The following is a 14,887-nucleotide window of genomic DNA, read 5'->3' on the forward strand; positions in this document are numbered from 1 at the left end:
GCCCAATGTTTGGTTTGTCTTCTTGACCACATGAGATTTGTTTCTTGGCTTTTAGATCATTAAAATATCTTGACTTCTAGGTCCTTTTCTTGTTCCATTGTTTTGACGTCCTCACCATACATAGAGTAGTTGGTGCAGGGGTTGTTGTGGCCATAATGTAGTACTTTCAATTTGTCAACAATGAAACACAATTTCCAAATCTCAGACCAGTTTAACAGGGTTAATATCTTGGTGGTTATTTTCCCCAACACATAAGTCCAACTTGGTATCATCTGCAATCATCTTGCAGTTAATTTTAGTGTGTAGGGAGATCATGCACATATATATGAAAGAGAACTGGCCCCAATAGTGACCCCTGCAGTACTCCACTTCTGACAGTTTTGATTTCATACTATTTGCACTTATGTATTAGTGATGGTCACTTGTTCAAGCCAATGTATCAGATCTTGTGTAGGGTGCACTATCAAAGGCCTTCAGAGTCTGGGCATACAGTGTCATAGGGCACAGTTATCAATCATTTCAGTCCAATCTTCCAGTGCTTCAAGAAGGTGAGTTAAACAGTATCTACATACATATACCAAAGGCTTTTTCCCCCCTACACGGGGTGATAGCCAAAAAGAAAAAGGCATAGAAATCACTCCCACCCATTTCATTTCCCATATATTCCACTCCCCTCCACCCTCCTTCCTATCTTAGCACCTCCTGGATGATGGGTCATCCCTGCATCCTGTCCACTGCCCTGGGTCAGAATCACTCCTTCATATAACCTCCTCTTAGCATCCATTCCCAGATGTCTATTTCTCATTACACTTTTTAATCCACCAAGGCATTTACTCTCTTCTCTTAATCTACATTCTACCTCCACCCCCACTCCTCCCTTTCCTGTCACATTCGCACCCAAATATCTGAAACTATCCACTTCCTCCAGTTACTCACCCTTAATGCTCACCTTCAGCCTACTGTCACTCTGGAAGTGAGCATTAAGGGTGAGAAACTGGAGGAAGTGGATAGTTTCAGATACTTGGGTGCAAATGTGACAGGAAAGGGAGGAGTTGGGGGTGGAGGTATCTACCTGGGACAAAAAATTATATTTCAAGTGGCATTAGGTTACTGTCTTGTAGGTGGTTAATCAGTTCTACCTTCACAATTTTTCTAATATTCTCGCAATTTGGGAGGTAAGCAAAATAGGTCTATAGCTCCCTTATGGATACAAGACAACTGCATTCCTCCAGTTTTGGGGGATGATTCCCTGTTATGAACTTACTGTATAGGATTGCGGGGCTGGGAGATTACATTCTCAATTTTCTGAGTATCTTCAGGCAAATGTTGTTAGGACCACAGGCTTTGTTATGTCTAGTTTTTCCGGAATTTTCTTTGCAGAAAACTCATCAACTCTGAGGTTTTGTTGCTGTGAGAACTGTCACTGTGGTAGGTTGAATGGGTCTGGTAGTTCTTCTCCAAACAACTGAATATTTTGGTTAAAAATTATCTCCACTTGGTCTATTTCCAAAGTAAAAACCAATGAGAAATATTGGTTTAATTCCTAGTTCATTAAATTTTTTCCTCGTGTCACTGTTCCATAACCTCTCTTCAGATTCCTGATAATCTAACTTGACTTGGATTTCCTGTTCACACACCTGTAGAAGGCTCATGGATATTTTTTTCATGTCCTTTACTATATTCTTTTCAAATATGCATTCTTCCCTTCTGACAGTATTTTCTGGTCCTGTCCCTGGCATTGGTGTATTTCTTGTTGTTTTCTACTATTCTTATCTTTTGAAATCTATTCCAATATTTTTTTATGCTTTTTTAAAATCATTACTAAGCCAGGAGGTTTTGGAGTTATTTGTACCTTGCCTAGTTTTTAATGGAGCTTAAAGATCTGCACTCTGCCTGTCAGTATTTAGAAAAGTGTGGTATGCTTCTTCAATGGTCTGATCATTAAGCACTGCCCCCCTAGTCTTTGTCCACAAATCTTACACTGGCACCAGAACTGTATTTGAAGTAATTGTATGGAGTTTGTTTAGGGCAGTTGGCAAAGTGGATTACTAGAGGATATGTGAAATATATGACTGCATAATCACTGTTGCCAAGCAGGTGTTCTATAACTACATTTGTAATACTGTTGATATTCTGAATTAGCACCAAATCCAGGGTGATGGGTTGGTTTTGTCCTCTTACTCTCATGACATAGGCTTGGTGAGGTAGTTATCCCATAAATCATTTATAAATGGTTGTGATAGACTATTCTATTCAGTTTATGTCTGGTAGGTTGAAGTCTCCCATTATTCAGAGGTGGTCTAAAGCTATCTCACTTGCCCTCTTAATAAGATTGAGAAGGATATTACTGTTCCTCTGACCTGCAGAATGTCTTCTATATATAGCCCCTGCTAGTATTTTCATTTGACCTTTTACAATCCAAGTCCACAGGCTTTCATCATAGATGATGTAATTAAATTTAGGACATGGAGTGGTTGGGTATTTGTCCAGAATGTACACCAAGAGGCCACTTTTTCTATGGGGCAAACCTCTAGATAACACTAGTTTCCTATGTGTATTGTATTGTCAATTATATTGTCACTGTAACCCATTTCACCCATTTCTGAAACATAATATAAGGATCTTGCTTCAAACTCTTTCCATTTGGTGGTTTGGCTATCAATATTTGAATACCACTTCAATTCATCTACCCTGATATAACATAAGAGACTCGTATTAATATGTGGTTGAATCCATTCTTGAAACAGGTTCAAGGTATATGCCAGTATCATGCAAACACATTTTTCACTTCTTTATTTTCTGCGCATGAAAGATCTATTTCTTCTATGGAATGGTCATGTTAGGTTAAGTTATAATAATTTTGGAGCTATTAAAGACTGTATACGTCACATCAAATATCCATGTTTGTGCGATTCCAGAATTTTACCCAGGTTAAGTTAGCATTTGAGTACATTTGACATGTGAGTGTGGTCTGAAGAAAAGAGAGAAGTTTTGCGCAAGGGCGCAAAGTGACTGAGTGGGGGTGGTTGGGTGTGTCCCCCCTCTCACAGTAAGGAGCTTTTATATTTTTTTATATTCAAATAGTAAAATCTAGAGCATATTGCATTGAATATCAATCCAGAATGGAACAAAATTAGGAGATTTTGTAGAATTAGAGTCCCATTTGATCTGGGGCCCTTATTCTGCAAAAGGGCAAAAGTTCTTGTTTTTACATTTACAATAAGAATAGCTATGCAAATGTAAGCAAAATTGCCTGTACAAATAATGTTAAATAAATTTACTAAATCTAATAAACAAACTTACTTACAAACAAATCTAATATATTTAGTTGTGATCCAACCCTAAGCTAACCAAACCTATCCTAAAATAAACAATTTCACATCTGCATTTCTTTTTCTTACATAGGAATATTATTCTTCAAAGAGGCAAAACTGGGACTCCTATAATTCAAAAGGGAAATTAGGGCCCTGTTCTTCAAAAGCTTCCAAAATTATTACAGCTAACAGTTACAAACCTATAGGTTATTTTTTTACTCCCTCAGATGGCTGGTAAAAACACGGAATTTCATTTTCATGAAAATGTTAGTAAATTTAGGTTGTCACCTTTGATACATTTCAGCCTTAAAAATACTGCATATATAGAAAGGATGGATTTCGGTCACCTCTTCTATTACCAAGAATGCTGGTGAAATAATGTAATTAGACTTGACTACTGCAACAGCATTCTGCAACTTGCCAACTAAATATTGGACCTGGAATAATGGGGACAACTTACCTCTTGCATGCACACGTGTTTTATCTTTTTCCAGCCGAGCCATATATTGATGGTTTTATATAGGTACCTAATCAAAAGCGTATCTTTACGCTCTACACTAGAATTCGATTGTTTTCAGCCACTTTCACTAGTCCGGTAACCCACCCAACTTCACTTTTGGCGCGTCAGCTGTTTATGTAAACAAAAGATTACACATGCGCAGTGACCTTCTGGAATTGTCATTTTCAAAAGTTTCGCGCTATGACGACATGAGTGTCTCAACCAACCAGATCACTATTCGTGTATTTAGATGCCGAATGATTGTACGTAAGGTTGTTTCGTTATGTTTCAATAATTTTATTTTCATATCGGACATAAGATTTTCTACCTTATTAACAAATTAGGTACAATTCACATACTCAACATTAGAGTCGTGTTTTTCCATATATCTATAGTCATAAAATGATACTAGGATGCTTAGTGAGCAAAAGAATTTCCACGAAACACAATAATAGGATAAGTCAGGAGGCTGTTGAACGTAATATACGTAAATTCCCAGTGAATTGAAAACAATACTTCCTTCTCAATTACAGACACTACACTCCGTTCACTAGCTAGTACACGTAGCAGTGACATACGAAATTGTGAAGGATAAAGGTGAAGTAGGAGGTTCACTGGGACGTATAAAACAAAGTCCCCTTAATTACTATTCAAGACGAATAACTGGAAAACATAATCGTGAATTACGTTTATTCAACTCATCAGAGAGCCGTTGGTAAGTCTACTTTGACTTCAGCCTTTAACATCACAAAACTTTCCGACTATAAAATTGTAACTAATTTTGAATGAAAATTTTTAGGTTATCAGGTGGCAGTAATGGTACATGTAAAGTAAATATTTGGAGTTTATATTTCAAGCCATAAAGGGCAAACAATGCTTTCAATTTCTTTCCCATTGCAATCGGGACCAATCCAAGCAACAGTATCCAAATTGTTTGTTTTAGGTAAGATTGGGCAAGATGAGGAGCCATTTAAAGGGTTAAAAGTTTGTTTCATTGGAAGTCACGAGCAGGAGGAAAAGTAATATGCATTACAAGTATAATCAGACTCAAAATAAATAATTCTGGTAAAGGGTATGATGACTTCGCATTTGCCAGGGTAAAATGGTTTAAGATTTTTAACTTGTCAATCAAGGACCTAGTTTAGTCACCAGTGTTTAATTATAGAAATTAATAGAATATTTTGATAACATCTGTAAAGAGTATCTTTGAGGTCTTGCTTACCAGTCTGAACATATCATAAGGGAATTATTTCTCCAGAGGTCTATGATTCTATCACATGCCCTGTTGACTTTTCAATGTAGATGAATTTCCTTGTCAATTACACCATTTTCTAAATGGAAATCTTTCGCAAATTTGAGGGTTTTGTGATGCAAATTTTCTTGGCATTATGTACACACTGACACTCCCCTAATTGGCCATCCATGATGGTGGAAAGAAGGCGGCAACTGTTGTGAATTATTAAAAAAATTGTTTTTTGGCATCAGAACTTGCTCAACCCAGACCACTCTAGTGGTAAAGAATCCAAAATGAATCATCAGTGTCAATAATGTTATTTGTTACCTATACTGCCTCGGTGGTCTTGGGGCCCACCTTTATAATGAATTCTCACTCAAAACGTGTCCAGGTAAATCTTTAGTTTCGACCATGGGAGGAACATAGCAATAGAAAATTAAATATTAATTTTGTAAATTAAAATGTATCAACGTAATATGCAATTTTGTGTGCGGAAATGACAAAAAGGTGCTAAAACAGATTTCTTTAGTAACGAAGTCGTGTACGACGAATGGTATGCCATGTTTGTTATGGTAGATGCTGACATCAAAGAAATGAAAGGATGACAAATTCGTCTAAGGCAAACTAAACTAAACTAACCTAACCTAACCTAACCTGTGTTTGATAAATCATTACCTGCAAATTAGATGTCATCCGGCTCGTCCTCATTGTCATCGTCGTGAGAGATGTTGGTGGGCTTTTCAACCACTCTCTCAGCTTGTGGAGTATACAAATTAATATTTAATTTTCTATTGCTGTATTCCTCCCATGGTTGAAACTAAAGATTTATATGTTAGGTTAGTTTAGTTTAGTTTAGTTTACCTTAGATGAATTTATCATCCTTTCATTTCTTCGACGTCGGCATCTACCATAACAAACATGGCATCCCGATCCTATGCTACCGACCTTGCTACAAACTAAATATGCTAATGAACAAAGTCTTCGTTCATTAGCATATTTAGTTTGTAGCAAGGTATTTTTATTTTCATTTCCGCACACAAAATTTCATATTACGTTGATACATTTTAATTTACAAAATTAATATTTAATTTTCTATTGCTATGTTCCTCCCATGGTCGAAACTAAAGATTTACCCCTGTCCATAATGACTGCATCATGTTTGTCAAAAGATGCAGGAAGCAAGTGTGTTTACAAATTTTTCTTGAAAATGTCTTGATTTCCACTATTCTAACATCTTCAGGCAGCTTGTAGAAGAGTCATGGTCAATGTTATATAGTGTGTTCTACACAAATTGGAAATTTCTACCACAGATTGCTGGTTTCCTATTTAAATAAGGGAAGTATCCCTGCTCCCATGGGATTGGTGGGAAAATTAGGGAATTTCAGTAGAAATAACCCAAATCACATGAATAAATCCATAGAATACCTATATCTAGTCTTAAGAACATAACAAACCAGGTGATTATTTGAAAGTTAAACGTGTTTTTACTTATTTTTTTATTTTTATTTTTTGATATTTATAATATTCATGAAATGTGTTAGTATTGCTATAGATAAATAAGCACCATTTGATTTCCAAGATAATGTGCAATATTTGCCTTCCATGTCTTGCTGCCGTTACTGTTTACACGGATGACAGTGTTACATGACAAAGGAGAGTGTGTGTGTGCATTATGTGGCCATAGAAAATTTAATCATGAAAACCATGCATTTGCAGAAAGTCTTCGTTTAAGGAAAAATGGTGTAATTGATGAGGTGAGTTGATTACAATAAAAAAAAAAAAAAAGAGGCATATGGTGGAGCACTACCGAGTTAATGGTGTTAGTGTAGCTTGTATCTTACTGGGCTATTCAGAATATAGCATGTATCCTATGGTCCTACCATGCTACTCAGATTGTAACTTGTATCCTACTATGCCGTTTGAAACCTAGCACATATCCTAACAATGTTTTAAGTCAGAAAAGGTGAAAAAAGATACTGGTGTATACCTCTACCATATCATTGGTCATCCCAATATTTCAGAAGTAAATAATTTCCCAGATATCACAATCCCAATTTGCTGTTCATTTGTCCATTCACATCCACATAGGTGAAAAGGTCATTTCTCAACCTAACTGATTTGACAGCCTGGCTTCCCTTTCTTGTGCATTGCCAAATGTAGTTATTTTTTTACTTTTTTGTTTATAGAAACCACATCGCTGTTGCATTTCTTGTAACTTCTAGTTTTTAAGGATATTGTGTCTGAGCACAAACTTCGTGGCAAGTTCTTCATTGAGGTCTACTTCTCGATAAAACTCGGCAAGATGTATGGTAGAGGTTTTAGTTAAACTTCAAATAGAACTACATACACATACCAAGGGCTTTTTCCTCCTTACAAGGGAGGTAGCCAAAGTCAAAGGCATAAGTCCACTCCCACCCATTTTATCCCCACATACTCCACTCCCATTCACCATCCCACCCTTCCTCTTTTCTTGGCTCCTCCTGGATGACTGGTCATCCCAGCATCTCGCTGACTACCCTGGGTCAGAAGCAATGTAGCAAGGCACAGCACATCCACAGCTAGGCCGCTTCTTTCAATCAGACCTCCCCCTCTCCATCCCCTCCTGCAGAAAAAGAGAAAACGGGGAGAAATCCCTTTGGGCTGTATCAAAATATTGTTTGCACATACTCCCTCACCCTCCCCACTGTAGCACCAGTCAACTCGTAAGGTATTAATACTAAAGTGAGAGAGCCAGGCTACACTAGTTTATCTTGATAGGAACAGGGAACTTTAGTAGGAAGTACACAAGCTGTGTCACCTTGGTAGAAACAGGATACTTGAGTAGGATACAAGCTATGTCATCTTGGTAAGAACAGGAAGGATACAAGCAAGCTATACAACCATCAAAATAATACCTTAATTTCTAAAGTAAATTATAACATTCCTTTATATCTACATCATCATTGTTTATCACCATCCCAAAATCCTCTCTACACCCAAGTCCTATGCTGGCCTCTTCCAAAGCAGGGAGATAATGTGTTATATGTATACATCTTCTCCATGTGGAACTGTACTTGTACATTTCGGCAATCCAGTATTGGTTTGGTATATTAAAAAGAAAATATATTTTTCTATAATTTTCATGTACCAATATTGACTGAATATTTCAAAAGTTCTTATTTAATATATATGAATTCTTTTACCCTTTTTTATTTTGTTTTATTTTATCATGATTTTTTTTTTCTTTCTCAGTTTTGTTCTAGAGAAGTGAGGTGAAGTGAGTTTGGGGGGTAGGCTGGGTTAGCTAAGAATTTAGGTGAATTAAAGACAAGGTGGTGTGAGATTCTGAAGTTAGTTTGAGTTGTCATGTAAGCATAAGATAGGTTGAATTTGGTTAGTTTGTTTCATTAGGTTAATGTAGATGTTCCCAAAGTCACTTGTGAAAATTCTAGTCAAGAATTAAGGTTTTCTGTTGTCAGGGAGAATAAAGGAGTCCATAGAATGTAGGGTTAATCTAGTCATTAACGCTACCCATTGACTTAAGAAAAAATTCACCCGGCAATAATTATGATAAACTATGGAAAGGGCTTTATTTTTTCCATTTATAATTCAGCCAGGCAACTTCATTTATCTTTGCAAAACATTTCATAATCTTGAGGCATTATCTGGCATAGCATCAGTGTAAATTGTGGGATTTGTATAGAACCCACTTCACTGCAAACCTATCGATTCCAGTCAAAATGTTACAGCTATTATATTGTCATGTATTATCAAAAACAACTAATGAACATGGAAGAGGTCGGAGCTTGATAGAATTTAATTTATTCAGCTGAGGGAAACCTTCCCATACTCTGGAAATTTAAAGATGTATAGATGTATACAAAATGATATATTATTATAGATATGACATTTTTAATGTAATGAACTTTATGAACAGTATAGTGGCTGGATTATTGTAGATGTGTTCATTCATTTTACTATAGGTATTTGAAATAAGAAATTAGGATGGTAGAACATTTTTGATGGTGCCATTGAAATCAGTTATTAATTTCCTATAAGTTGATGTCACTTAAGTCTTAAACAGGTGTTTTCTCAGCACATTAAAATTTCAATTGAAAATCTTTGGGTGAAAATGTCAACAGGTCCAACCTTTGATCAAATTCACTGAATACCAGTAAGAGATGACGACACACAAAACAAAGTTGGACTCGTAACAGTTTTACAACAGTGTACCCTTTTCCTACTGAAGAAAAGAAACCAAACACTCAAGACGTTACAAATATTTACGTATCACCTTTGACATCGACATCATCACCCCGTGGCTAAATCCTTAAATTCCAACCACTCGACTCCCTAACAAACCACATACTGGTTTTAGGTAATTGGAATACATATTACCCAATTTGACACTGTACACAGTAGACCAAAGAAGATACAAAGAGACGAGGTTAATTCCCCCCAACCTAAACATAATGAACTACTGTAACTACCCCCCACTAAGCAGCCTCCTCATCATAACCAGCTAGCAATAGCTCCAGACAACAATGTGCTTACCCTCCCAACAAACAGAAAGGGAAACCATACATAACCTTTCAAACCACTTCCCAGTAAAGGTTACCATAGAACTATCTATACACCAAAGGTTCTTTCCTCTTTATAAAGGAGGTAGCCAAGTCAAAAGGAATGTACCATCCACAATCTTTTCTTCCCCCTCATTTTAGCTCATCATGGATGATGGGTTGTCCATAGAGTACTAGAAGAGAAAATCAAACCCATGCACAAAAGAATATCCATAAGATAAAAAAAAAATGGCAAGAATACAATGATATAGACAAAGTTTGATCTCAGACATAGACCAGTTTCTATCCAGATACAGCAGTGGATTCGATGACCATTCAGAAGGCAAATAACTCGTTCTAAAAATTACAAAAAAAAAATACAACTCAAACTATACATAATATAACATTTTGAGCCACCTTGCTGGCTGTTTCATTGCTGGGGATGCCTACCTAAAATGGCACCCAACAGAAGAATATGAAGTGGGTAAAATGTGGATGAACCATGAATTGATTCTATGGGTCAGTGGATAGCAGGACTACAGGGTAGAGTATGCTCGAACTTGTAATTTAATTAGATACGCCAATAATTATGGAAATGGGTTCTGGATGTGCCATGATCATATATTGGGGAATTGAAATTTATTCTGGATGATTGGAGTTTGTCCATGGCCTCTGAATCTGTTAAATTAGGTGGTGAATGTATTTGCTGCTATTTGTTCAGTGGTTAGGTAGGTGGGAAAGATTCTTGTCAGATGATTTCAGCTGATGCTTGGTCTTTTAAAGTGGCTAAAGTTAGGCAGAGATGTATTGGGGGAAGCAGCCAAGGTGCTCGGGTAGGCATTGTTGTGGAAAGGATTTTGGTAGTTTCCAGTGTAGATAGATCTGTGATTCTTCTATCATATAGATATTGTGTGTATATCAATTGAATTCATAATTAGCCGCTGAGGTTTCAATGATGTGATAGATTGAGTTTGAGTAATCTTGATGCAATAGATATTTTAGTGGAATTAAGATGTTGGTTTTCTTTCCTGTTTTTGAATCCCGTTATGAGAAGTTTCCTCCTTTTCCCTAGGTAGGGGGAGTAGGTACAAGGACTACTGAAAGTGATGAAAGCTGGTAAGGTGCCTGGGTTGGATGGGTGTCATGTGGAGTGTGACAAAGGGAGGAATAGTGATGGTGGACTAGCTAGTGAGGTAATTTTATTTATAAAGGAGTGGGAAATGTGTTATGAGTGCTTGTATAATTCTACATTACAAAGGAAAAGGAGACAAATATGATTGCAGTAGTTGTAGAGGGATCACTTGAGTATAGTTGGAAAGGCATATTTATGGGAGGGTGTGACTTGGGATTAAGAGGGGAACGGAGTTACTGAGGAGGAACAGTGTAGGTATATGAAATGTAGAAGATGCGTGAATAAAATCTTTATAGTAAGGCAGGTATGCATGATTTATTTTTTAGTTATTATTTATTTTTCCCCCGTACACCTCCCGTGTAAGGGGGGGGGAAGCCTTTGGTATATGTATATATATTTTTTCTTTTACTTTTGTGAACCTAGAGAAGGTCTGTGACAGGTTGACAGGAAGGTATTGCACTAGTGTTGCAGATGTATGGTATAAGGGGCAAGTTGTTAAGACTAGTCACTTGTGGCTGTATCAGAGGAGGGTCAAAGACAGTGACTGAGTTTGAGAGGGTATGTGAGAAGAGAAATTATAAGTGGGTAATTGTAAGGTGATGTGTGCAATGGGTAAGGGTGGCAGTGATTTAAGGTGAGTCTTTAAGAAGAGACTCCAGGAAGTGGTTAGTGTTAAAGGGCACATGTAGAAGGGAAAGGAGTTGTGGAGGTAGAGGTAAACTGTAGAGTGAGGAAAGTAAGTCTTGGGGGGGAAATAAATTGTCATGATGAATAGGAATATGGGGATGTATGCGAAGAGGAGACTGCATGAAGGGTGATTGCCTATGACACTATGGCGCAGAGCCTTGGAATGTGAGATAGACAGGAAAAATTTAAATGTGTTTGAAATGAAGTGTGAGAAAGATGATAGGGATGACAAGGATGGAGAATGAGAAATGGTAGAGACAGAGAGCAGGGGTGGAAAGAACTGGCAGATAGGGTTAATCAAAGACCTATACATGGGTGGTTTGCGTATGTGGAAAGAATGGGGGAAGGAAGCCCAGAAAAAGGTATAGTAGGCAGAGGTGGAGAGGGAGTTTGAGGGGAAAGACCGATAATGACATGGAGTAACAGGAGCCTTGGATTAACGAGGATCTCGAGCAGGGAAGGGAGAGGGCAAGAGGTTGGTGTGAGTGAAGAATGGTTGCAAGTATTTGATAAACTGATGGATCATGACAGGATTTCTTTGTCTTGTAATTACTTATGAGTGAATGAGGAGGGAGAGTTGCCGTGTAAATTGTGAAGTTGGGGGTAAACTAGCTTTAGCTGTGGGGTACTTCTGTAGAAGTGGTGTCTTTAATTGCTTCTGACCCAGAAAGTGGATTTAGTTCAGGGATGGCTCTTTGCCCACAAGGAGATAAGATAAAAGAGAAGACAAATAGGTGTTGGATAGGTGAAAGATAGGTGCATGCCTTGGCTGGCTACCTCCCATATAAAGGGGAAGAAGTCTTTAGGTATTTTGATAGTCTAAAACATTGTCGTACTCATATTGGTATTCTTTGGCTGTATATTAGTTTGTCCTTATGTATGACCTGAACATATTTTGTGCTTTGAGGTGTAAGTGTATCTTAAATGTTACCCAGATTTAATTTTTTTTTTTACAAATAGTGGGGGTTCCTTTCCCATTTCATTTGCATGCATGTTAGTATAATGTAACCCATTGCCAGAAAGTGTGGCACACAAGTTCCCCCTCTTCTCTTTCAGGAAACTGTGGAGGAAGGTTGAATCCCATGGCAACACAGTCTCTCTTAGCCTCTTAAAGATGGTCATTGTGATTGATGATGTCCCTCTTGGTTCAATTCCCCACACAACAGCAGAATTCTGTCAGGCTCACCCAAGCCTAGTGGCAAAAGGAAAGGCCTTTGCTGCCCTTGAGCAAATTAACGTCCCAAAAGAATGGACTTTATACGTTAGCCAGAGAGAATATGGAGTCGTTCCGGGCACCGATCCGAGCATCAAAGTGGTTGGCACTGACGATGCTACGACCTGTCATTCAGTCGTAATTAGACACCCTAATGGCTCCGTTGCTGTAGCTCATTTTGATGGCAGCAGGCATGAAGAGAAGGCTGCATATGATATTGTCAACAAACTAGTGAAGATTGAGGGCAATTGCCAGAATGGATTTGAACTTTATATAGCTGGAGGTTATTGTGCCAAAGAAGGAAGTGTCGAGGCTAAAAGAAGGGAATCTGAGAAACTTTCGTTGAAATTACTACGTACATTCCATGGTCACAAGAAAACTTTTTTGCTGAAGTTGTGGTGTACTTGTGCTGTGAACACCGTTCTTACTTCCAAGGGACCCAGCCCCAAAGTGTATGGTTTGGGTGTTGAGATTGCAACAGGCAACGTCTTTCCAGCATTGTTCGTCTCCCATGACCCTGACTTGACTTTGCGATCAGCATACCGGTGGTCCTCTAGCAGTGATAAAATGATAGATCTTTATGATCATCATACTCAAACCATAACAATTTATCCATTCACAAGACTAGAGTACTTTTCCTTCGATGTAAGTCTGATGTCAGACGAGCACTTGTTGGAGTATTTCTCCACATCGCCTGAAGTAGAACCTCCACATTTCTGTGATGAGCTAAGGGGTACTATTCAGTTGTGTGTAGCCCATCCTAAGCCTCATATCACACTTTTTCCCAATAACCAGCCAAGATCTTATAAATTGAATAGTAATGGACACTGGGAACTTAAAGCAGATTGATTTACAGTTTTTCAGGTTAGCTGGGGTGAGTAAAAGGGGCTAGAATGATGTTACATCATAATGGTATTACATCAGTGATACCAGCACTTTATTGTTGGAGATGGTATTACACCAAAGAGATGGGGTTTGAGGTGGTAAATGGGAAATTTAAGATTAATAGGAAGGAGGGACTGTAGAAGTTAAGTGATCTGTATTCAGAGTGGAATTGGTTTGCAGTCATAAAAGCATTTCATGACTTGGGTCTGAATATTACTAAAGTCCCTAGAATATCAGCTGCATAAAATTTGTGCACTCAGTATCCTGTATGAGGACATTATAATGGTGACAAGTTTGAAATGTAGAAGGTCCAGGCAAAATATCAAATTATCACCCAAAACATGTGAGCCCTGTAGTAATAATAGCCCTGACAGATATCTTCAACTAATCCTGATCACACAGGAATATCCATGTGATCAGAGAAAGAGCACATTTAATACCCATCCTGAAACCAAAGTGCCAGAAAACCCAGCATTGTATGGACGCATCCTCTCCACCATATAAGGAGATGGAAAGGTTGATTTTGGAATTGAAGTACATGTACCTACCTCACCAAATCAACATAGATTCAGAGAGTGCCATTCCACTAATACTGCACTCAACAAGTAATGGAAGGTTTCAACAAGGAAGTGTCACCTAACAGTACAGTAACGGTGGCAAGAAGGCATTTGACAGCCCCCAGACACATACTCTCAATAAAGATAATAGAAATTAATGTACACATTAATGGCAAGAAATAGTTGACAAACCTCATTGCCAACTGAGATTGCAGTCATAGAACAACTTTTTGTTGAGGATCAAAGGATTATTCAGTGGCATTCCTAAAGGAACAGTGCTATCACCAGCATTATTTAACTTGTTCACAGGTGACTTCCCCACACAAAGTCCAGAGCACAATGTCAAAGCTCTTTCCTATGTGGATAACCCAAGAACAGTAGTTCACCACTGTAACTACAAAATAGCAGCCAAAAACACACGGATCTACCTCATGCTAGTTATGGCTGAGATCAAATGGAATGTCTGCTAACCTTCAGGAGTTCTCAGTAATTCTGCTCATCCCAGACTACCATAAATGAAAGAAGTACCTACCACTCGGATTCAATGGCTAACTTCACCCACTGGACAAAAATCATAGAATACGGGCCAGCTTTTGATGTATGCCTAAAAAAAATTAACATATTAAGAAAAGTAGCTGGTACAGGTTTTGGACTGGAAGAAAAATAATTGCCATACAAATAACTTGTAAGAACTATTTAACTATGTATCCACATCATGTTAACAAATGACTAAGAAAAGACCATTCATCCTACAATATAAAATCTATTCACTGAGCGATTTGTGAACCAAACCAGCCTGTGGCTGTGGGTCTCCTGCAAGATAGACCT

The 14,887-nt window shown here is 37.9% G+C and overlaps 2 protein-coding genes across 5 annotated transcripts in view; one reads left to right on the forward strand and one right to left on the reverse strand.

Moving 5' to 3' along the window:
- The window catches only part of LOC143032381 (uncharacterized), a 28,946-nt gene extending 25,004 nt beyond the window's left edge, over positions 1 to 3,942 (reverse strand). For both annotated transcript variants that reach the window (XM_076197053.1, XM_076197052.1), the window contains exon 1: positions 3,775 to 3,942. Coding sequence is in view for 1 of the 2 variants with exons in the window: in XM_076197052.1 (XP_076053167.1) it covers positions 3,775 to 3,817 (43 nt within the window). In the remaining variant the exon portion in view is untranslated. The remainder of the gene's footprint in view (positions 1 to 3,774) is intronic.
- A 341-nt stretch (positions 3,943 to 4,283) lies between these two features.
- Positions 4,284 to 14,887, forward strand: part of LOC143032383 (dnaJ homolog subfamily B member 9-like) — a 28,652-nt gene continuing 18,048 nt past the window's right edge. For 2 of the 3 annotated variants that reach the window (XM_076197057.1, XM_076197058.1), the window contains exon 1: positions 4,319 to 4,528. Coding sequence is in view for 1 of the 3 variants with exons in the window: in XM_076197056.1 (XP_076053171.1) it covers positions 12,519 to 13,466 (948 nt within the window). In the remaining 2 variants the exon portion in view is untranslated. Of the gene's footprint in view, positions 4,529 to 12,460; positions 14,099 to 14,887 lie in introns of those variants that run through there. The other variant, XM_076197056.1, reaches the window with a different exon arrangement.

The sequence above is a fragment of the Oratosquilla oratoria genome, chromosome 13 (genome assembly GCF_046742065.1).
Source record: "Oratosquilla oratoria isolate Oo_2021 chromosome 13, ASM4674206v1, whole genome shotgun sequence".
NCBI classification, from domain to species: Eukaryota; Metazoa; Arthropoda; class Malacostraca; order Stomatopoda; family Squillidae; genus Oratosquilla; species Oratosquilla oratoria.